The sequence below is a fragment of the Gasterosteus aculeatus genome, chromosome 4 (assembly GCF_964276395.1).
Source record: "Gasterosteus aculeatus chromosome 4, fGasAcu3.hap1.1, whole genome shotgun sequence".
NCBI lineage: Eukaryota > Metazoa > Chordata > Actinopteri > Perciformes > Gasterosteidae > Gasterosteus > Gasterosteus aculeatus.
In genome coordinates, this window is record NC_135691.1 from 12,730,013 (window position 1) to 12,755,646 (window position 25,634).

The 25,634-nt window shown below is 44.9% G+C and overlaps 1 protein-coding gene across 3 annotated transcripts in view; it reads right to left on the reverse strand.

Annotated features, from left to right (window-relative positions):
• Nucleotides 1-1,344: 1,344 nt before the first annotated feature.
• Nucleotides 1,345-25,634, reverse strand: part of nlgn3a (neuroligin 3a) — a 113,182-nt gene continuing 88,892 nt past the window's right edge. For 2 of the 3 annotated variants that reach the window (XM_040172497.2, XM_040172498.2), the window contains 2 exons: nucleotides 16,503-17,292; nucleotides 1,345-6,551 (listed from right to left, as the gene is read on the reverse strand). In XM_040172497.2, the coding sequence (XP_040028431.2) occupies nucleotides 5,708-6,551; nucleotides 16,503-17,292 (1,634 nt within the window). In that variant the 3' untranslated portion in view covers nucleotides 1,345-5,707. 3 annotated transcript variants of the gene reach the window in all.

Consider the following 25,634-nt stretch of genomic DNA (forward strand, 5'->3'; position numbering starts at 1 on the left):
AAGTTCATAGTCCAGTGACGCAACCTTCCCCTGCCACAAGTAAGCTACATCTGAGAAAAGCATTAGTGGACTGCCATCTGATGGAGAACCGCAGCTGATGCAACCAAGAGATAGCGGCTCGGGTCGGGAACGACTTTTCAAAATATCTCTGCGTCATGCGAGATAATTCTATGAATAATGAGAGCAGTCATTGAAGGAATGAAGCACTCTGCAAGTTATGAATCTTGGCGAAGGACTTCTTCACCCATCCCACTGGAAACTGGACTAACAGGTCTGAAGAATTAGTCGACAAGCAGCACTTTGCGGGTAACAGGGTTTCCTGGACAGGAAACAATAGACACCGTTGTAGATGCTTAAAATGTGCTTGTTGTCTGCTGTTGTTACATCTCTCGCACGCACTTAGAGCGTGCAGGCTTTAGTCCCAGCAGCCTCAGCGGTATCTTCAGGCCATCCGTCTTACAGAGGGCAGATCATTATGTAGTCGACAGGCAGCTTTAGGCCAGTTGCAGGTGGGACTGCTTGTACTAGTTGAACTATGGGCTGCTGCTGTTCTTTTTAAGACCCCCATAAAAAAAAAGCAGCCCCCTTAACTGTTAAATAGTACTCAACTCTGGAGCTTGTTTCTACTTACAACGCCGCTATATGGTTTGTTGCTCCCAAAGCTGCATTAAGGACCAAGTTGGTGTTACTAACAATTTTTTTTCCCAACACATGCCATTAAAAGACAAAAGCAGAGCAGTGCATGTATCATGCTAACAAGTGCTGTGTGTGGAGCCACAGCTTGTAGCTTGAGCCTCTGTGCCGCAGATCACCATTGGCCTCCAAAACCTATTAAACACATATAGAACTGTCACACCGCTGTGTGATGATGTAGTTTATTTTGACAAAACTCTGCAGCATGTTCTATGCACAGGAGCTACGTGTTGGGCGGACTGAGCATGCAACGGCTCTTTGCTTTGCTCAATGTTATTAAAGTATATGTCACCACATGCAGAAGTGTGGCTGTTTCTTCTGTTTGAGAAGGTTTTCGGACAATAACGAGCTCACTGGCACAGAGGCAAGCTCTACACCTCTGGCTGGGAAGTCAGTACTTGTTAGCAGGATAAATTCATTGTTGGTTCAGGTGTCGTAGTGAATTTGTTGAAAATAAAATAAAAATGCCAGCCTTATCCGTTATAACAAAAGCTATGTGATTACAAAGATGCTCTACTGGATTACAAAACTCTCTCAACATCTTGTTGGATGAAAAATATACAAAAACACCATTATCAGCGCCAAACTTCCTGGTTTCAGGCCAAGCAAAATTGAATATCATGCTTTATATTCATGAAAACCACAATAAGATACAGAAATAATAGATATTTTATTTTTGATTACTCCAGTTTGCGAGATTATAAATACATTCTATGGACACAAACATAGAAGTAACAGGGAATCTTTAGGAATATGTACATTGACACTGAGATAACAGAGATTTATCAATGTATATTTTGACTCAAATATGTATTATAGGAAAAATGTAGTATTCGGGTTCGATGCCACCAAGAAAGATCCAGTATAGGGAGGCCCTTGTTAGGAAAACCGGAAAATATGTCAGTGATTTTTCGATGCTCTGTGGGTACAAAAGAAAATGAGTGTGTTTTTCACATGGAAATAATAGATTCTTGATGTTTTGACAGAAAATGGAATGATTGCCCTTTGGAGAAAAACAGACTATTTACATTTGAACTACAAGAGTTTTGGTTCCACTTGGTTTCCCATTAAGTAATCTTAATTAGCATCTTAGTCAGCAGAGAAACATTGTAACTCAACACAATTAGACTTTAAATGATTGGAAATGAGCAGTTCGTCCCCGTTACGGCACTCACAAAGCAGAATAAATAGAACAAGGGCCCGTCGTGTGAGACAGAGGTAGACCTGCTCAGATTGCATTTTGTCTGAGGAAGGATAACAACACGTTTGCCGTGCTAGAATAAGATGCACACACACACACACACACCTGTAGTGCTCTCCCAGCGGGTGGAACTGTGTAATTTGGCACATCCATTTCCTAGGCTGGGTTTCTCTTCCATGCTGTCGAGGCAGGAGGCAGTCTCAAACCCCATCGGGGTATTCCAGCCAATCCTTGAATTTCCAAAACACACTCACTGAACTGCAAATAAATCTTGACCGCGGAAAAGTGTCTTGCTCCGACTCTTCTTGTCATGTGCTGTTTGGTCTAATTTCATCCAGCCTCCAGGTTTGATTGCTAAAAGAGCTCGACCCCATTTTAAATCGCTCCACCACACCACTGCACTTTACATGGGCTCCCCCCCCCCACCCCCTTTGGTCTTGGTCCAGAGTCCAGATTCCCCGAGGCCACCAGGTCTACCCCTGCCAATACTCAGTGAAACCGGACTGCTTTGAGAGCATATGGGAAAATTACATGGCAAAAAAATAAGTTGCCCTCTCAGGACATTTCTTCCCTTTGATACTCAGCCACTCAATTTTAGCTCCGTGCCACAGTATGTGGGTGTGAGTCGGAGCCAATGGAAACTGACCTCCCACCACTGCAGATCCAAAGAGGGGACTGTTTTGATTGACATTCAAGGGTCGGGGTGGAGAAGAAAACAATATATAGAAAAGGGCCATTTCTCATTGCCTTTCCAAGCGGATGGACTTTATTTTTTCAATAAATAAGGAATCAATAACCATTTGAACTGCAGACATCATAACATTGGCTTAAATGGCATACCATTTTTTTTTAACTAACCAAGTGATTCTTTTGGACACACAACCCTGAGGTGTTATCCTGTTTTTAGATGATAAAGTGAACTTGTTAGCAAACAGTTGCTTATTTGCACATCCAGCTGGTTGCCAATATTGTAAGTTTAATCGAATATTTCAATGTAGGGAGCGTCACAAACAAAATGATTTCATAGAGATACCAGGAGAAGTCTTTTAAGTCACAGTAATGACTTACCATGGTCAAAGTTTAACCAGAAAGTAGTAAGTTCGAATGCTCATGAAGTAATTTGGGTGAATCAAATATTTAAATTAGAAAGATTCAAATCTATTTTGCAGTCAGGGGCATTTTAATCAAAATGCCATCGACCACGTTTGTTCACATCATGCCAGCAAACGTCGCACAACTGACAAGTATCATTGTTTGCACAGGCTTCGCCCTACACGAGCGCACCCAGGCACATCGTCACATGTTTCTGTGTGTGGGAGGCAGCTGCAGGTACAAACTAGCTACTTAACTACTAAATTTCTTTCTTAACGGCTGATGCTCAGCTGAAGCTGATTTAGGGGGGGGCATACACGAGCAAAAAGAGTTGACTTATACAGATCAGTCTCCAAGAAATGTCCCTCACATAATCATTTCTCTTTCTGCGAGTGGGAGATACATTGGTGGTGAGCATACCAGACTAAACCTCGCTCTGCTGCATCTCCAATCAGTAAATACTACAGGAGTTGTTGTGAAATACTTGAGTTCTATGTTCATGAGCTATCTAAGAATTATAAACACTGATGTAGGATCACCAGTCAGGTCCCAATGCTGCACTGAAAACTGTCTGCTTTATAGCAGAATCAATAACTCCAGTTTTCTCCCCAAGAATAAAATATAATAAGATGCAAGATGAGTACATCAAGGCAATCTTTTCACAATCTCCCATTGCTGCAGCCCTACTTTGCATGAATTACAGTAAAATCTGGAGTTATGCGTGTTGATAGGCCCCAAGCCTGTTTTTCTCAAAGGTTTTGGCAAGTGAAGAGGAGTGAGGGAGGGGGAGGATGAGAGGAAGTCCTAGGGGGGTGACTTGCACTTGCTGCAAGAATGTTTCTTTTTAACTCATTCAAAATGAAAATAATAAAAAGTCCTAAAAGGGAGGAAAAGAACTTTGATCAAGAACAGAAAAAAGTTTTGTAAAACTTTATATTATTCATTTTTTACAGTTTTAATTTGGCACATGGCACAATCAGCATGTATGCATCTGGTATACATAAATAAATATTAAATATGTTATACATGAATATACATATAGGGCTCTTGCAAAGACACCTAGAAAAATCTTGGCTTAGAATGTTTCAAATGACAACAAGAATACATAGAATTTATTTGTGTTGGTGCTTTGCAGTCTGAACATTGTTTTTTTTGTGGGAGCCCTATACATATATGTATGTATGCCCATATTTATATATTATATTCAAAGAAATACAAGTGTGCACTGATGGAGGTTTATTCAGTGCAAACAGGCCACTGTCTGCTTTTGAAGAGAAACTCTTACAAATTCAATGGAATCATGTCAGTTAGTTCAGTTGAATCTTTAGCTATTTTTTTCTCTTACACGTAAAATTATATATTTATTTTATAACCTTTAAGCAAAATTAGACATATATAACTTTGAAAATAACCAAAGTGCTATTTCGCGAAAGACATACACCCAGAGACGCAGCAGAAACACTACTGGTGGCAAACAAAAATCAACGACATGAGAAAGTATTCGGACCCCTCCCAAAAAAACACACATTATACAGCCTACAAACAAAAAACAGGTGCAACCACAGTCGCGCGCACACACATACAATCTCTCACTCACACACGCAAACACACACACACACACACACTCACGCGTACAATCTCCCACTCATACACACACTCGCTTGCCACTGTGGCTTTTGCAAGTTGCGACAATGAGTCTCTTCCTTTATCTTGCCGTTTTAACCACGCTTGCGCGCAAGGAAGGAGAACTCATTTTCACATGCACGCAACCACACAGGTAGTCTAAGCAGCGTGTGTACGTGTGCACTCTCTGTGGAGATATCAGATAGCTTAACAGATAAATGGGCCGTAAAAGATGCACTTTTTTTCTTAACAAAACAATCACAGTAACATAGTATTTATCTCTGCCTTCTCATCTCCCGGCAAGAGCTGTCCCCGACAAATCATTTACGAGATAAAAAGAAGGATAACACCATTTGTGTGGCTGTCGTGTTGTTACGCAACAGAGAGAATAAAATGAGTTGCTCAAAATGTATTTAAAATCTCTACATCTGCATTTCCTCTTGGTTCCCGTCCTGGATTCAGTCTTTCTTCCTTGAGTCGTATCGGTTTCTAACGCACTCCACTTGGAATAGTCTCAGGGAATAGAAATAATGACAAAAAAGAACAAGCTTCGTAAGGCATCGAAACAGAAAACAAAGAAGCAATTAAAAACATTTGCGAATATTGACGTAGAGGCCATTGTTCAAGATGTGTCTCCCGCAGGAGGAAGGGATGGGAAATAAAAAGCACTTCTCTTTGTTTTTGTTATGAATTCGAGATAAGTGTTGATATCTCCTTTAGTCAGCTTAAAAAGGCTTTTAAAATGATTATTTTAGAAAAAAAACACTGCAGAAAGAGCCCCTCCCCTGATCAGGAGAAGGGAAGCAGTTTGATTTTGGCAGCTCTGCACAACTTGACATCCCTAGAGAGCTCTCAGCTACTCTCCTCGTAGTAAAAGTCTAGTTAAATCTCTTCACGTTTTAATCCGACTCGTGCCCTTCCCCCGCCCCTCCCCCTCTCTGTGATATTTATAAAACACAATCCTCCCCTCCGTTCGTTCGTCCTGTTTCTCCTCCTCCTCTTCCTCCTCCTCCTCCTCCTCCACCACCACCACGACCCCCGCCCCACAGCTGCCTCCTCCTCCACCGCCTGTGCCGGCTGCCCGTGGCCTCCTTAAAGCTATACGCGGGTGGTTGAGTGGGAGTGCGGCAGGCCGGTGGAGTTGAAGCCGGTGGTGAAGGTGTTGTAGGGGTGCAGGTTGGGCATGCCCACCAGGGAATTGGGGATCATCGTGATGGTATTGGGCGTCATGAGGGGGATGTCGTCCGGAGAGCGCCGCAGGGTGAGCGTGTAGTCGGGCAGCGAGGCCAAGCGCAGTGCCCCCTCGTTGCTGTTCCCCGCCTCGCACTCATGGTGCGTCTGGTTCATCTGCAGCGACATGATCTCCTCCTCGGGCGCGTGGTGGCCAATGTCGTTGGAGGTGGTCTGGCGTTGCGGGCTGGGCTGCCCGTGACCGGAGTCCTGCCGCCGCTTGTCCTTCCGGTAGTAGAGGGCTGCGAAAGCCAGCACGTTGAGGAACAGCAGCGAGGCTCCCACAGCAATCGTGACGCTGAGCTCTGTGGAGTAATCCCGCTGGTTCTCCACCAGTAGCGGCCCCGTCTCCTCGTCGTCACCCCAGGAGTCCTTGTCCTCGCTGTTGTAGGCCGGGGACATGGGAGGCCGCTTGGTGTTGAACGGCCAAGTTTTCTTGGTGGACAAGGTGTTCTGGGTTGTCTCCGGCGGGGGCACTTTGGTGGTGGTGGAGGTGTAGTGGAACATGTCGTGGAGGTTGTACAGGTGGGGCACTAGGTGTTTCCAGAAGGCCACTTTGGTGGCGCGGTAGTGGTCCCGCACGCGTGGCTTCAGGCCGATATGCAGGTAGAGCTGGTCTTGGGGGTTGTACTTGGACCAGGCCACCTCCTCAAAGCGGTTGGCCTTGGTGTGGATGAACTTGGTGTCCTGTGGTACTGGCTTGTTGGGATCCCTACGGAAAGACAGTTGACAGATGTGATAAAGTGTTAAATGAGATTCTGACGGTACGTTTCATTATTATACAGTATATGAAGCGCAAGAAAGAAAAAAAAAAAACCCGAACAGTAATCCGTCAAAGCTTACATTTTGTCTCAGCCATCAGTGGAAAATTCATCATGCTTGGACGGCAAAAGCACAGCAGCGACACGCTACGGGTACAGTGTTGATCGATCGTGGTTTGTGCGATACACTTTCTGCTTTCTGCATCAACAGACGCTGATTTCATTTTTTTCCACCGATCCACTTTTTTTTTGTCTTTGTGAGGGCATTATGTGTCTCAATGTCTGTCTCATCCTCCCCCATCCCTCTCACCCCAGATGTTGTTCTAAATTCAGTTCTGATGAAGCCCAGCCACAAAAAAAAACAGGGCAGAGGCTTTTAAAGTAAACACATATGAATAAGTCAGCAGGCTTTAGGGCTCGCGTCAGGAGGCATCTTGTTGTTGATAATCCAACGCTGGTGGAGCCCCTCTGCTAATTGCTTAGGGAAGGCACAGTGTGCATTGGCATCCCGTGTACTGATGTAAAGTGGACCATATTAATCAAGACACTAAGAGGGAACTGCAGAGGATTGCGTGTGCGCTGCCATAAAAGGATTTTTGTGTGTGTGCGGGACTCGAAGCGGCAAAAGGGATGCGTGAGAGCGGGTGAGTATGAGTGAGAGAGCGAGAGAAAGCACGGGAGGATTTTTACGGATGCAGTACTGCTTTTGATCCACAGGGTTCACTGTTCAACTTTTCAGTTCTTTTGACACGTTTTGGCTTCAACACCGGATGGCCAACCATTTCAATTACAGCGAAGCTATTGATTTATTGAATGAATTAACATATAGCAGTGGCCCTCAATCACACAACTCCATGTTGCCTTGCAATGTCAGGAGTGGGAGTTCTGCGGCTCATTGGTTTAGCTTTTTGTACTGATGAAATTACTTTCTGTGAAAGAACCGAAAGAATAGCGCTGCGGCCTTGAAAACACCAAAAATTGATTTTGAAACGGAGGAGTTAAAACTATATTGTTGGAAGGAGTCAAGGATCTGAGCTATATTTCTCTAAATGTCATGCAATATCCCTTCGTGGGTCTGATTGCAATGTCAATGGAAAGCAAAGTTCAAATTCAGTTCGGGGTCTAGGGATATGGCGCCTACAGTGTTTTTTTGGCACCGGCTAAAAAAAAATCCAAACACAGCCAAGAGAATTAAAAGCCATGCCAGAAGAATTCTTCCCGCATCCTCTCTCCTGTTCGTTCCTCTGCTATCATTTCATTTTTTCTTTTCAGGTCAATGCTTCAGGGGAAGGTGGGAGAGAGGGAGATAGAGGAGAGAGCGAGAGAGATGAAGAGAGAAAGAGAGAGGGAGAGAAAAAGGTAAAACAAATTGAGATGGCTTGAGCTGAATCCCTGGACCCGGGCCGGTGTCAGCGGAGCAGCCCGTAAATAACCCCTTTTATTAGTCCCATAATGATCCCCAATGAATATTGACAGCCAGGCTATGATGACTTTGTCGCTGAATATCAGTAATTAAGTTTCAAAGGAGTGGGTGGTGGAGGTAAGGTCATATCGATCTCCCCGTGTGCAACATGCCAGAGAACAGGACGTCAATGGAGCAGCCTGAGACGTGGTTGTCTGCATCCTGCGTGCTTCATGAGTTTTCACAGCAGTCTTGTGCATCCTGTCACACACACACACACAATTACACACACACACACATGCACACAAAGGCAAATGTTGTCCCCCTTTCTTCCGCTCCTTCTCACACACGTATACATTCACAGGCACGACAACAATGATGGGGGATCAGAGCAATTTCAGTTAATGGGAATTTTCAGGCATTTCCATAACACTGCAGAGGCTCTCCGTCCAGGAGGGTCTATTTGCCCAATTGTTACAGCAAAAACATTGAAAAGGTAAATGGATGAATCTCACAAAACAACAATCAGTGTGTGAAGAGCGCAAAGAAGCGGTGGTGTGGAGGAGTAAGAAACGCTCTTTGGTGTCTGGCTGGTTCACTGCAAGTAAAGATGAATAATTTAGGGAACACAAAGAAATCAATGTGGCATCTTTAGTTAATTTGATTTGCTGCATTAGAGAACAACTGGCTGCCTTATCTAATTACACACACATATGCTCGGGTAATTGTTGCAAAGTCAATAGTAAACAGGCCACATTCCTTTGAACAATTTCTACCACCGCAGCTCAACTCTGGGCTGCATGCTGGTTTTAAAGTCCTGCTGTGAGCTGCAGGGTGGAGAGATTGATATGAGCCTGGTCTCTTCTGCTCAGTGTGGTGAGGGGTACTAGTTTACCCTGCTGCAGTTATACTGAGCCTAACCGGGCCATATGGGATGTAGTCAGATCTACTTTAAAATGGTTCCTAAATGCACGATACTGAATATGTAAAAATGTTGATGTAACCTTCTTCTTGTCTTTCCATGCATATGTGGACGAAAAGGACATGAAACATTTGATAGATTAAGATCAAAACAACAGCAGAGCACAAAAACTTTGTTTGCAACAATTACAATATCACACATACAATTTGTGTAACACCCAAACTGTGCAGAGTGGCTGAAAATATCTATCCATCCATCCATCCCTCTATCCATCCATCTATCTATCAATCCATCCATCCATCCATCCATCTATCCATCTATCCCTCCATCCATCCATCCACCTATCCCTCTATCCATCCATCTATCTATCAATCCATCTATCCATCTATCCCTCTATCCATCTATCCACCTATCCCTCTATCCATCCATCTATCTATCAATCCATCCATCCATCTATCCATCTATCCCTCCATCCATCTATCCACCCATCCATCTATCCATATATCCATCCACCCATCCAGCTATCCATCTATCCATATATCCATCCACCCATCCATCTATCATCTATCCATCCCTCTATCTATCTATCTATCTATCTATCTATCTATCTATCTATCTATCTATCTATCTATCTATCTATCTATCTATCTATCTATCTATCTATCTATCTATCTATCTATCTATCTATCTATCTATCTATCTATCTGTCCATATATCCATCCATCTATCAATCCATTCCTCTATCCATCCATCCATCCACCTATACACCTATCCCTCTATCTATCTATCCATATATCCATCCATCTATCAATCCATCCCTCTATCCATCCATCCATCCACCTATCCCTCTATCTATCTATCCATATATCCATCTATCTATCTATCAATCCATCCATCCATCCCTCTATCCATCCATCTATCTATCTATCAATCCATCCATCCATTTATCTATCCATCCATCCATCCATCCATCCATGCATCTATCTCAATCTGTACAGTAAACTCCAATATTGTGTGAACAGCAACATTTTATTTAACCTCTGTACTCTTATTAAAACAATGTACTGCCTATAATATCCGTTAATAACTGCTGAATAATCAGACATACAGAAATAGATTGAAATATGCCCGCCAGAGAAACATGGCGATAAGATATCAACAGTCTGCTGCTCTTGATGGGTTGAAGACTTTTAGTGGTCTTTGCAGTGTAAAGAGTTTTTGTTCAAGATGAAAACACTTAGGCCTATTCAGGATTTTCATAGATTGCAAGCTGAAGAGGAATGTCAAGGGTAAAACTAAAAGTTTGATGGCAATGATAAGCCACAAATTACATCTGCCAATCAAACCTTCTGGTAGTAATTTCACGTTGGAAGATTTCAACCAGGACAAAATGGTGAACACTGCGTTGCTGTCAAAGAAATCGCTGTATGAGTTCAGCTCTTTGGGCAAATGCCTCGCTGTGACTCGTGTGAACGTATGCGTGATGTTCGGGGTCCTGTTGGGCTCTTAGAGCTCTGCTGCATTAGCTGATAGCCTGCTTCCCGTCAGACCTCCCACTTAATCCGGATGGTCATTGGAGCTATGGCTGGACTCCCAGGCAGAGCAGAGGGATTATTACACCCATAAAATCAGGCGTTTTAATGGCCTTTCAGATTTCCTCTGAAGTGTTCATAAGGCTGCGGCACTATAAACCATCGCTAGCCTCTCCTCCTCAGTTGTCATGACCTGCTGACCCCCGCTAACCTTGGCCTGCCATGTTTAAGTGCTTTCATGTGTTTGTATGAATAGGTAGTTTGTTTGTGTGCTCTCCATCTCCTGTCTGTCGGCGTGTGTACCTGTGTGTGTGTGTGTGTCTTCTATGTATGTTTGGGTGTGTATTTTTGACGCATCATGGTTTGGTGACATCCGGGGGCCACACACAAGCGACGCACTTGAACATGAGACGTGTCGCATTTCACACAACCGTGCATGACGTGCGGTGACGAGAACGAGCCTCTCCAGGCTGATGTGAGAGAAAAAAAAGAATTCTGTAAGCGTTAAAGAGCTGCTCGGTAAGATGCTGCGGCACCTGGATGAAGGACACGTCTCCCAGCTCTACCCACACGAAGAGATGGGGCATGAGCTCATTACCTATTCTAAGCCCCATCTTCACGCGCTGATGTAAAAGGTAGATATGGGGGGGAAGAATGAATATCATTTTCTTTCTTTTTTCTTCTCCCATGTACCTCCTTCGCCTTCTCGTCCTGATGTAATTTGAAGCGCTTGAATGATCATAGACCTAGCCATCACCAAATCTGAACAGACACGTTTAGGTGCCCCAAGGCAAAAGACAAGAATCTATTTTCACTACGCTCAGGGTCTCTGAATTTAGAGCTGAGTATAACTACCGATATAAAACAAGGAAAATGCATGAATCCAGGGGCTCTGATGCTTATTTTGCGTAGCGCTAAACAATTGTTGTTGTACTATTGTGAATCCACTTCATCCTGTGACGTTCCCAAGGTTCCCAACCTCGCTGCGTTCTGTGTACATTTTTAATAAATAGACTCATTCTAATAGTCGTTTGTAGACTTGGTCTCTGCGTAGGGGGCAACTTCAGCACTGAGCGGGCAAATTATCAGCCTGCGCTCTTTTACCCTTCATGTGGTCGCATGCTGGGGCAGAGGGCTGAGTGATGCTTGGTTCATATTTAATGGCAGCCTCCCGATCAGCGGGCTAAGTGATGCAGGGCGAGGCGCTGTGACTTTGGGGCGTGCGGATGTGTTGGAGGACACAGCTCTCGGGCCACTCCTTATTATGGATGCTTATTGATTTGTTTGATTAGACGAGTGACAGCAACCAAAACACCTCCCTCACCTTCCTCGTGGCCCCATTCTCCGTCTGTAAACCAATTAGCAGCTTTCCATCTCCATCTTCTAATGTTTTCAGCATTTCACTTACATTTAGTATGTATCCCTATTTTAATTAGGGAACAACATACACATGCAGACCTACTTCCCTTTCTCTTCTTCCCCTGCCGTCCTCCTCTCATTACATTCAGCACACAGCATGGACACCGATCAATGGCGACCAGGCCCCTTAACAAGCCACACCACTTCCTTACTTTCTCTAATGCAAATCAGGATATTGGCTACAAATCTCCTATCAAGTGAGTGGCTATTTAATGGAGTAGCTAGTTGGCTTTGCTGTTCCACAATGCCGAGCATCCACGGACTCTTGGTACAGGTTGAGTTGGTCCTAACGAAGGAAGCTGAAAAAAACAGTGGATAATGACAGGACAAGCGGGGGTGGGGGAGGGGAGGGGGGGGTGCAGGGATGAGTGACGTAACTACTAGACAGCTGGAGTGAAAAGGGAAAAAGGTTTGAAGGAGTGCGTGAATGAGGTAAAACGGGTGCATTGTTAAAAGGTTATAAATCAAAGCACTGGCTGTTTAACTGCAGCACTGACACACTGTAGTTACTTCTTTCTGCATTTGTTTGGTCGACAGCCATTGTTACTAAAGACAAAGCAATCAATACTGCGTATTTTAGCTCATGTTGTATGTGTAAAACATGAGCCGACTTTCTTTTTAGTGTCTAGATTAATGAAAGCGAGGGGGGTGGAGGAGAATGCGGGACAGATATTCATCGCATGACAGCGCTCTGCTCTTTAACTAGCTCGCGTTGCGCAGCATGCGGCGTAGCTCGCACACAGAACAGGGGAAATGAGCACCTGCCAGCAGGAAAAAAGCAAGTGGTGGGAAGATGGACCCACGTATTTACAGCACTAATGATACACGATGATTGATCTTCTCTGGGGCTTTCATCCCTTCGCGACTCTCCTGAAGGGTTCTGCCACTGTCTTTGTGTGTAGTCGCGCTGCTGCGCTTGCGTTTGTGTTCGAGAAGGTGGGGAAGTCGCGCACTCGCCGCCAAACTTTGGGGGAAACTGTTCAGAGGGATTTGTTGTGGCAGTTAAAGCAGTCCATTTTTTTCCCTGTCAATAGTAAAACAAATGTTACAGCCAGAAAAATAACTCTTGAGCTGAGTTAATCCCCGGCTTCTGAAACATCCTGAACTCTCATAGTGTACACACACACTCTCACAATCGCACTCACACACACACACACACACACACACACACACACACACACACACACACACACACACACACACACACACACACTAAGAAGATTTGACAGCATGCACTCTCTGTATGCTTTTATGCCTCACTGACACTGATGGAGAAAAAAAAAATAAAATGGGCCGGGATTTGCCTTGTAAAGATGACACATGAGAGCCAGGGACAGGAAGAGCTTTGGGGGCAACGCTGCTATGATATACACCGTTGACATGCGGTGCGAGTGTCTCAACATCATGTCACGCATGTTTCTACAGCCGATTTAGAGAGGCGGCAGGAAGTGCAATCTGGGTCAGTTGATTATGAAAGGGGGGCGAGAGCTGCTTCACAGATACAGGGGACGATGGTTGTTGGATGGTCCGCGAAGGCAAGAGAATTCAACTGTGTCTTAATCAAAAGGATGTCCTCTTGAGCCAGACTGGGTGCTGGGTGGTGCTGGGGAGGGGTCTGCATCCCCTAGTGTGTTCTAAATGAGGAGGATGAACTTCAGGATCCATGTGAAATATCTCCCATCCTCGACCCACTACCCCTGAGGTGTTGATGGTAGTCTTTTACTCGGACTGGCGGGAAAATTACCCTTTGGAACAGCATGGCAGCGTTTTCTATTATCCCGGAATCTAATCCTAGAGCCTTTATCACCCGGGTGCCTAATTGTGGTCTGCATGTAATCCCCCAGTCTGGAATTATGTCGGTGGACGCTGTACGCTTCATATGGTGTGGGCTCGAGCCACGTCACTGTCCCGCAACGCTGCTTCTGTTGTCTCACTAAAGTAGGATACAGCCACACCACTACGTTTAAAACCACATACAGATAAAATTACAGTAGGTAGACACCTGCATTCGCCACCTGATTGGGTCTTAACCGTCACTACTTGTCCTTCCTCCAATTCATCAAACATGTCACATGACCCCTTTCCGCCAGAAAGCTAAGAACAACAGCCGTGATTATCGTTCAAATACTAGTTGTTAAGTAAAAATGGATAACGGCTTTCAGACATTGCTGACCTTGTTGTCTATCCTAGCAGATGTTGGGCTGTTCAATTCAGCATTTTTATAATTCTGCTAGCGCTGATAAGCGGACGAAGCAGGAGGTTATCGGTTTTGAGGGCAGTGTGTTCATCGCTGTTATCAGCCCTGGGGGAGGGTGGGGGTTCGAAGTCAGGGTTTGGAGCTTTGAGGAGGACGACAGACACAATTTGAGAACTTTCCTTTTCTCAATAATGCTTTTTTTGTTGTTACTGTACGGTCCGAAGAGAAACTGTAAAGGAACACAAATGTAAATGCTCTCCAGTGCGACTCGAGCAGAGCTACCAGTGTGGAACCGAACAGACGAAACGAGGGAATTGTGTCGACCAAATTAATTGATTTAATTATTTGACTATATTTATGTGTGTTTAACAGAAAGATAAAGCAAAGACCTTGTAACTAGGTTTGAAAACGTTTAAACACAATTTGTGTGTCATAATAGAGGAAGATTTTACCGTAGGTTCTAAGTTTAATAATTGAAGGTTCTAAGAACAATTGTATATTATTAAGGAGCACTGTAATACCGTGTCGTCTTTCCTAATATGAATCTTCAATACATCTGTGTTATATTTTTTCAGGCGTTCTAGGATGTTATCTGTTATCTTATTTTAACATCATATAATATTCTTGAAAGGACATGTAATAAATTCCATCTGCGCACAAACTACAGCCCTGCATTTGACAGAAGATGGTTCCCTGGGAGGCAGAGGAGACAGCTGTTTAGTCCCAACATCACTGATGGACCTCAGTGTTTTCCTTGAGGAGCCCACATCAGTCCATCTGCACTAGTCTGCCATTAGCGGTTCAAGGAACTAGCAGAGCCGGCGGCACGGCGCTCAGCCTATCAGACAGATGTAGATGCCACCTGATTGGACAGCAGATGATATAGAGACAGATAAAAAAAGATTTCAGGCCATTTCCCATTCGGGATGGGATCGATACCTCTTTGGTAACAGGGAATGTCAAATTAAATTTCCGTTGTTTGAAATGATTACTAGTGGTCGTACAAAATGGCCAGGCTTTTTGATGGGTGGGGGTGAAATCGAGCATCGTGGGGAGCGGGACTCACTCAGGGCACGAAATATCGTGTGGGTCCATGCTGAGGGAATCGATAGCGCTGAGGGCAAGAGTTTGATATGTCTCCCTGATAAGTCTCTGTGTCTTTTGAGCCTTGATGTAATAGAGCGTGGATAGTATTTCCAGCCAAGTACACACACAAGCACACACATGCACACAGAAGGATACAGAAAGGCAGGCAGCCGTGCACACATGCTCAACTCAAACGAGCAGTCAAGCACAAATAGCACACACTCTGGAGGATCATTTCATCTTCCTGAGATTCAATATGTCTCGGATTTTTAGAATAGGGCCGAGGAAGTCAAGGCAAAAAGCATTCCTGAAAAAAATATAAGTTGAAAAATGCCTTTTGTGTGCTACACTATCCATTGTAGACCTTTGGATTTCCTGCAGCTTCTTTTCTGGAGAACATTCGTCCTTTTAACAGGGCCGAGACAGAATTTCTCTCTGTAGCTTTCTATTTATAAAAAGTTTGTAATGGTGTGATCATTAGTTCAACTAATTTGCAAGTAATGTTGTTAAAAATAATTTAAAAGTCAAATAATAATATGTCTGAATATGTTTTGCTACAACTATTATTAGACACAAGTTTAAAAATAACAAAAATGTTTCATCCAATTGATTCCAGATTACTCTTTTCATGGTAATGCAATGTTCCAAAAACAGCCAGTAGGACTGTCAGTATTTGAATGTCATTCAATCATTGAAACCTTTAAGTTGGACTAGCGTCATATTACTTTTTACTGACATCAGCTAATGACAATGGTTATTTGCATAGCGGACCTCCATCATTGTTGTGTTAATGCGGACAGTAAAGCAGACAAGAGTGTGTTAAATTCATTTGAGTGTAACTTGGCCACCACTAGGCCTTATTGAATTAATATATACCGATTAGGTTGTTGACCTTAAAGGTAATCCCACCCGAAGTGAAGGTGAGTCATTGGCTTCAAGCATTTATTCACGGACAATTAACCAGTGCACAATGCGCTGCTACGGTCGGACTATGACATTAATGACACTCACGCCCACACAAATGTTTTCCCTCTTTCTCTGCCTGCCACACACTCGCTAATATTATGCTACTAACCCGGCTGCATTGATCCGGACCGATGGCTGGTTGGAACCGGCCATCAATCTCACAATTGTCTCTTCCTCCTGATGACTATTAAAAGTATACCATGATCACATTAACCATGAATAAAAGACACACGGGTGTGTCTACTTAGAAATTTGAATCCTATCCAAAATGAAAGAGGGTTACAAATGATTGAAGCACCAATAAGTACCGATACAGACACAGATAAGCAGTCTCGTTCTCAACACCAGTTGGGATTACTGATGAAAGAAATAACTCACCCAGTCTTGGCAAAGTTGGTCCAGTAGGTCATGACCACCGCACTGAGCATGACGTCATTCTTGGAGAAGTTACAGGGGAAAAGGTCAGTCGGACCGATCATAGGAATCCCGAAAACATAGGGCACCTCGTCCCCGTGCGCGGCGTCTGACCAGGCTGGTTTCATCAGGCTCTGGCAGTGGTGGTAAAAGGCGTAGAAGTAGGTCGGCGAGCCGTAGCGAGCGTGGAGATCCGCCGTCACCACCGAAGGCTCCACCCACTGGTGGTCGGTGAACAGAGCCACCAGTGTCTTGCGCCGGGTCTCTGGATTGTCCCTGTCTGCCCAGTCGGTGTACATGAACTTAATGGTCTCCCTCAACGTGTCCTTGCCCTCCGGGTATCCGTACAGGCTGTCCACAAAGTCCGAGACGGAGAAGTCAAAGTCATTCCCAGACACGCCGTCCTCCGAGTCCACCACGTTCTCCACGAACCGCAGCCCTTCGCCCTGGTTGACCCCCAGCATGATGTCGTAGTTGAGGAACTCGCCCTGCTCCATCAGGATCTCGGGGTCGTCAGGGATCACGTCCCCATCGATCACAGGTCCAAAGGCTACGTGATACCGGGCCGGTTGTATGTCCTGCTCCACCAGCTCCCTGGAGCTCTTCTTCCTCAGACAGTCCACCATGTCTAAGGTGTCCAGGACATTACAGCCGACCTTCTCTGCCAGTAGACGTGTATACTTGACCGGCTGGTAGTTTACCGCCCAGCTGGAGAGGGCCGACCCGCTCTGGATGATGGCTCTGTGGAACAGACCTGCACAAGGACACAGCAAGAAGAGACAGATGACGTTCAGTGTGTCAGCTCTACGGAATATGATTCAGTTGTGTGCTATACTACACGGTTGATAATTGTGTTGCTGCTATTATCAAACGAGGGTCTGTCACAGTCTACACAGCTGAAAAGAATATCAGAGGCCAGACAGAACAAGTCCTTGTTGCCACATAGAACAATAATGGAATCATGGCTGTGATAATGAATGTGCAGATGGTCTGGTCTCTCTGACAGCCTGAGACAGAGAGGGAAATCAGTACGCTGTCTGTCATCTTCCCTTTATCCATCCATCTCTATATTCTCTCTCAATATTAATGTTTGTAAGGAGCAGATGTAGCCAATATGGCTTGATTGGTTTTGTTTCACATATTAGAGGATGGACCATACCGTACAAACAACACTTTGCATGTATGAAATGCAGTAAGAGTCCAATTTAAGTGTTCTCTGACATAAACCCTGCACGCATCCCTTCCCCTCCTTCCCCCTGTTAATATACTTATCAAGGTAGCTTGAATTGGATGAACCTCAAACACTGCAATTATAGACCCGAATGCTCCTTTTTGCAGTCGTAACCTTGCACAAGTTAAAAATATTTGTTACCTGGAAGATCATTAAATTCTACAGTTTGTGGGTGGATTTGCTATAAATAAACCACTCCTACTCCCCACATATGCAGAGGGAATGGAGCTGCACACATTCATCTGCCAATACAATGCAACATGGCGGCACGCGATGTCAGAAGCTAAACCGAACACCACAGTTTAGTGCTTCTGATATACAGATAGAGACTTACGCTCCACTAAGAGTCAAAAGACAATGTATTATGCAAAGCTACATGTTTGGAGCTTGGTGTTTGTGCGTGAGTGGGCTTTAAAAAGGGAGCAGAGGGGGTTCAAAGACGAGGGCGAACAAATCTGCTAATCACATTTAATTACATTTTCGTCGCAGTGCAGTATAAAGGAAATCTTCAATGACTTTTCACCACAAGGAACAGATCGTAAACAACAAATATCATTTCCTCAGGAATAATTGAATTGCTTCCCTTTAAAAAAAAAATTCCCCTTCCTCCTTAGAGGAAAGGTGACATGGCATCCTCTCCGTCTCTGGACCTTCCCCCGCATCGTTGGCGATGCCTCGCAGTCTTCGTTTGACAGCACCACTCATCCGTCCTCCTCGTTGGGTTTTTAAAATCCCGAATGCTGTTTTACCAATCTCAAAGAAAATCAGAGGCCACTTCACATGGCTGCTTTATCGCGGAAGTCACGGCTTTCCACTGAACCCATAATATCGAAAGCCACGGCAGATGAAATACTCCAATAAATGGCACAAATAAAATAAAATCAATGGAAGATCACACATGCAAACCACAAAGACTAACAGAGAAATATATACAGGCAGGCGGACTCAGTTTGTGGTTTTTCATTGTCAGTGTGGGTGGCTGTGTTGAAGTCTTTGTGTTTATGAGGTAAACAGCAGACTTAAGTGCCAGATATATCACTTTGGTATTCTTAATCAGAGGCGGCGGGGGGCTTATTTCTTCTTGGCAAAGATGAAGCACTTATTTACAGAGCTATTTACATTTATTTGTTTGCAAGTAGTAAGTAGAATTAATGTGTCTGGGTGAATGAACTGTGAGATGTTTCTGTGGTGAGTGTTTACCGGTAGCAGCCACAACGTGTGTATTCGAACAATGATCTTCTTTGTTTGAATGCGGCAGATGTTTCACCGCACGTACGTGTTTTTGAATTAACCGCAATGAAATAAATGTATGTTTCTACATCATTCTACGCGGAAGAGCCCGTCGGCTCTACGTGGCCTTGCCAGGTGGCTGACCTTCGAGATGTCCTATCATAATGCGTCTGTGCAGGACGGTGGCTGGTGCCTTCTCCCGGCGAGCGGAAGCAGATGTCGAGGGTTTCACCCACTTGAAAGCATTAGAGGAGCAGCCGCAAGATGAAAGATGGCCGCTCGGAGGCAGAAAGGGGGGGCTTGGGCTTAATCCTGCAATCCCTCCCCTCTCCTCCTCCTCTCCCCTCCCCTCCCCTCCCCTCCCCTCGCTCTTTAGTGGTATTGCCTCTCTTCACATCTCAACTCAAGATTGCGCTGTGCAAACAGGGCCAGTCATGCTGGAGGGAATCGGTCCAGAATCCCAATGCCGACGGACAGACACTTTCTAAATGTCGTTGATAGCGGTCTGATATAGTTGCTAGAGGAAAACGTTTGCCAGCCGAGCAGCTTGTGTGACTGGCAAGGCAAGTTTGACAGACATACAGTCGAATATATCAAATCTGTTGGCCAGCAGGAGGGCGGCTTGAGTACAACTGAGCTCAGGTCCGGTGACTGCCTAAACCCAAAGATGGCCGCCTGCTGAGGAGGCTGCAGCCAGGTCAACGAGTTAAGGTCCATTTCCCCGCCTTGGTTGATTAAAGGGAAGATGAGTGACTCAGGCCATATTATTGTTTGTCGAGAAACATATAAATCTAGCGCACAAGAGCTGTCACCCGACTGATAAAATATGCATTAGAGCTGTGTGTGATGAGCCCCACTGTGGTGGGAAGTTAATGAGGGAAGGTCAGGGAGAGAGGAGACCAGAGCACAGGCTCTCTCACCAACTGAGGGAATCCACTAATTACCCACACTGGGAGGTGTGCATGTGTGTCTGTGTGAGCGCATACTCCCGCTGCCGTGGATTGATAAGTCACAGAGATGATGAACGGACAAACAAACAGCAGGCATCATCATAATAAGGGGTTAACCGTTTGTGACATTGCTTTGTCTTCAGCATCTGCTCACATTCCCGAAGATGTTACACGAAGGCCACGACACAACATGTGCATCGCGTTCATATCTTGCATGTTTCACTCTATAAAAGCAACAGATAGCCCCCTGTCATTATCTGCTTGCGTTTGACATGTGAGAATCCGACATCCAAACTGCGAGCCGATCCATCAAACCACAGTGTTGCTGGCAGATTGAGGTCACGCTGAATTATGACTGGCGCTCCGAGGTAATCACTCATTGGATCCCCGCTAAAACGCCGTCAAGTCGCTCCGCGGCCGCCTCTGCGCTGCGGTTTGCCGACCTCGACCGCGCTGCCCCCTCACTAGACACCCGTTAAATGGGCACGCGGTTCAGGCCCTGGATTGGCTGAGTAGCCCGCGGAGGTAATTCACAACAGATAGAAGTAAAAAAAAAAAAGCTTGACCTTGAGGGTATGATGACAACCGTGTAGTCAGACACAATCCCCCGTCTCACACAGGCAAGCTCAGACAAAAGTTTAGGCCATGTTTTGACAACTGCAATATGGATGAAAGTAACGGATAACGGAAAACTACGGGCTGCAGGCCATGGTAATGGACAAGGATGTTCTGTTGGTGATCATGCCAGTGAGCACCGTAAATGACAATACTTTGTAATCTGGAACAGCTGGCAAAAAATCACTGAAGCATCAGCAGTGAGTTTTATCAGTCTGGCCCGGATACAAATGTGACTGTAAGAAGTAGGCTGCAAAAAACCCACCAGAACAATGTGAACCAAAATGGAACCACTCAACAAAGACGCCTAGCGGATGACCTTGAGACTTTGGCTTAGTGTAATTCGATAGGTCAGTGATTCATTTTCTTACAGTAACAGCAAGCCACATGACTTCAGAAGGTGATATGGTAGAAAATATGTAAAGCGGCAAAATCTTCGGAATACTTTTCATACGAATAAAGCCATCACGAGAGAGAAATAACATGGCCACGGGGACATGTTCCCCCCACCACACCCCCTCTGTCACAACTCCTAGATCTTGTACATGCTTACATGCTGCTCTGTTTTTCCGTCTCTCTCCATCGCAGCCTTTTTCTGAGGAACCACGCTGAGTCCCTCCCTGCTGATTATCAGACATAAGCTCGCGTTCAGCAGAGCCTGAATCCTCCGAGCAATCTTACCTCCAGCATCACTTCACTGTAAGCAAATCTCCACGGACTCGCGGACTGCGCAGAGCTCCCTCTGTTACAAACATTTCTCTCCGTCTATAGTCAAACTAGGCTGGCACTCAGTTGGACACACTCAAGTGTTATTTTTTTCTTAATTTCGCTCCTTCTTTGTTATTTTCTCGCTCCTGCTGTGTTTTATCCACTTCTTTCTTTCTTTAACTGTCCTTCATGAATCTACAGTGTTTTTTATTAACTAAATGATAAATATATCTATGAAGTATTTTATTCCCAGCTGAAATACTTAAAGCTAACTGGGAGATGCACACTTTTTGCCTAATTATACAGTACGTCCTTGGCCACTTGCAGTCTTATAACACAGAGTTAAAGCTGCTGTCTCCATGGCTACAGTCTACAGTACAACAGGCTGCATCCACTTAAACACAAGTGCCTCTGGTGTGATCATGCATTAGTCCGTGGATAATTTCACATTGGTCTGGCAGAACTGAAACAACACCTACATTGTCTGTCTGAAAAAATTCTGCACAACGTCGAACCCGTCGACTTCAAAACCAACGGAGGCGGTGATGTAATCATGAAAAGGCCAATGATTTGCTTTCTGAGACAGTAGTGCCTTTGAATACACTTGCTGGATTCCCTCGGGCTGCAGGGATATACTCTAAGTTTAAATACAAAGGAATCCAGGCAGTGTGCGTGAGCTTTAATCCAAGCAGCTCTGTTATTACATAAAAAATTAAAAAGGACATAAAACGGCACAAATAGGACTCACTATTTAAAATTCATTGTGTGCGTTTTGTTTTGTTTCCTTTTCATGACTGTTATTGTTACCTGGCAGCCCATGTTTCCCGTGAACCAGATCTCTACTGGACTCATTTCATAACAAATGATCACAAACGATAGCTGCCAGAGGAAAAGCGTCTTCATCCCACAAACATGATTGTTTGCATGGATTAGAGCACAAAAGCAAACTACCGCCTAATTCTTACAAAAAGTACACCTTCCATCCCGGTGGGTGGTGTAGCAACATACAAGTGAAGCGCATCGGGCCTCCAAACAGAAGGACTGCCGTCCTCACGTTTGATCATGTCCATATAGAGACAGTGTCCAAGGGGCCAGCATTTTCATCCATCCGTATGAGACGTGCTTCATGCCAGCCCCATATAATGTTGTTTGAAGCTGTTGGTCTTCTGCTCCAGCCTCTGTGGAGACTGCCTGCTTGCCTGCAGGCTGTGGCTTAGGCCAGATAAAGAGTTTGATCCATTGGGGGTAGATGGAGGGAAGAGGGGCGGATAGAAAAGCAGAACAGAGGACAGAGAGAGAGTTGAGAGGGGGAATACAAGACAAAAAAAGGATGGGATGGGGCAGGAAGAAAAGAAGGGAGGACACTGTGAGTACAGAAGGGGATAGAAAATAGGAAGTAGCAGGAGGGAAAAAAGGGTGGAGAAGGGAAGGAGAGGAAAGGAGGAGAAAAATGCCCCCACTGACAGGCTGCACTCAGGTTGCAGGATCAATGTGTATCGGAGGCCCGGTGAGTGTGATATCTCCTGCTAATCGCGACATGACATCCAGTGGTCAATACCGTACACTCCGGGCGTCATCGTCACACGTACACTGACCTCCATCGGTCTGCATGCAGAGCACAACGGGGCCACTGCTCCTTCATAACATCATCAACGTGGCTGCTAATCACATGCACATGAGTCGGACAGTATTTTTAAACTAATTCCGGAAATTTCAGCCTGTTGTATTGTTGTAGACAGGCGTTTATCAATCTGCATCTAGATTTAAGATTAGTGCGTGTTGTTGCACGATGTGATGCAGATTAAATCAAAATGTCAAGTAATCTTCTGTTCTTTTCTAAACTTTTAGGTGTTGTATTGTCCTGCTAGTTATTTTGAAATTTGAAAATCCTATGTGACCCAGTTATGATGCCCACAGACAGAACCAAAAGCATGAATAGGCATCGGCTTGTTCATTTACTACCAGCAAAAAAACGTCTTATGACACATACAGATATAAACCTTTTTGCTGGTAAAGTGGGTTTAATCGCAGGCTGCTATCAGGCTCTCCTTTCTCTAGTCGACATTTGGTGAATGACAAAGTCATGCAGTATATTCAGGCTGTGCATACACACCAAATGTATGAGTAGAAAAGTGTTTTCTATCGTTATTGATCGGATGTGCACTCAAATCATGTGAACACCCTTTAGTGCATCCACAATTTCTTAGGCTGTTTACTTTATTTTTGGGGGGAAGTTATCTGTGCATTCTCATAACCACACTTGCCTGCGCATATACAAACCAAATTGATTCCTGTCTCTCCTCTCCCCTCGCAGCCTCCCTGCCAAACCAAGAGAAACAGAGAGCCCGCACGATGAATTTTTCCATTTGCACTCATGCATGTGTCACTAATGCTGCAGCCTCTGAAAAGCAGAGAATGCTATCTCTGTGTCCTTCAACTGCTAGCTCTCTTTGTGTCGTGGTATTCGAAGCAATATTCACCAAGCTCACTCCACATTTCTGCAGTGCCTAGATTGGCCCGATAGCTGTGCACGCACAACAACAAGCACTGTCAGCGAGCCCTGACTAGGTGTTGGTGTGGAAATGGGAAGAATAATGAGTTATTACAGGGTTATCTGTGTGTATCTCCATGTCATGACTGTGTAAACGACTCTGCTAATCTCATTAGATGGGACAAGTTGTTAAAGATATTTTCTGATTTCCTCTTTCTTTTCTCCTGCTGCGTCCCCAAATAGATTGCAGAACATCGTGCTGGGAGGAAGTGCCTTTAGCTCACAGATAAACTGGTTTTCATAGGAGGATTGTGGCTGCTGTTTAGTAACCGTGCAAACGTCTGAATCCTGTTGTTTCTAAATACAGCATATGAACCATGTTTTACAGCCCGTATGCTTTGTATAGCAGCCCCATTGCTTGGTTACTTTTTATATGCAGCAAGTAGTGACAACAAAAGACAAAAAGTGCGCTCACTTTGAGGAAGCAAGGCTCCAAGTAAAATTTAGATGTAAAATATGTCAAGCAGATGAGGGTCAAAGATATAAGTCACACGCAAATATGACAATCCAGCCATGAAATGTGGAAGCATAGGAAGCTTTTACTCTTGGCGACATGTTGCCTCTGGGAGCCAGATGGGATGGCTGAAACCTGATTTTGAGGCCACGCAAAGCCACGGAGAGGGGAGCAGTTGCGACAGTGAAAGACACATTATTGCAAAGGGAGTACACCCCCCCCCCCACCTCCTCCAACCCGGGTGGAATCACTGGAATTCAGAGCTAAGAAGGAAGGAGAGAGTGACAGACAGCGAGGGGCGGACACAGAGTGAGTGACAGGGATAGGCAGGGAGAGAGAGACAGACAGACAGACCTCAGCCTAAGTGCTTAAGTCTTGCAGAAGCAGATTAGCTGTGAGCTGGAGGGGTACAGGAGGTGAAACCGAGATGGATACACACATCTTAGCCAGAGGCAGGAGGTGGGTGGAAGCCATGCTTATCCTGGCCCTTTTCACAGTCTTCCAATAGAGAAGATCACTTGCTTACAAGCCTTTTGAGTCTGGTTCAGAAAAGGACGTCCCGCATTTACATCTGATTGTAGCTTAGGTAGAAAGGTGAACAATTCAAATATGTGTATGGTGTTCATGCACATGCAAAGCATGCACAGTTTGGCTTAGCTATACTATATGTAAAAATATAAATGGTTATAGACCGATTCTGCTCTAGCTGCACAGCAAATACCAACATATAATAACTGTACAGTATATTATACAACCCACCCATAACATTTTACAAACACACACACACCTGCACATCTACGCTCATATAACTCAGGAAGCTCATTAGGCACCACACAGAGTAGGCAGCAACCTTTTTCGTGAGCAACTCCTTTAATATAAACCCCCATTAATGAATTAGACGCATCAAAAAACTCCTGGATGTGCTGTAAATCCTGCACCCCACTCGGAAACACTTGCACTTGTGCACGTGCACTTCCTATTAGAAACAGTCCTCCTGACACCAAAGCCTTTTAGGGTCTGTGGTCACGCCAGCGGTAGCGTCCGAGCTGATTAACCATTGTGCAAAGCATGAAGGCGCCAGGCCGGGGACCAGGATACCGACAGCGTAAACATATTCTTCTAGCTGTGCCTGTGACACTCTGTGTGTTCCTCCCTCACAGCGGCCGACACCACTGTTCCCTGCTCTGCCCATTGTGCCAGTAGCCCCCCCGGGCCAGAAGCCACACAAGCTCGGCCTAATTCATGGCGGCACACCATGCAAACAGCCGACCGAAATAGGATGGATGCGCCCTCGCCCTCGCCTCGCCTCGCCCTCATTCTGAGGCATGCGTTGAAGATTGAGAGGGAAACTTGGGAT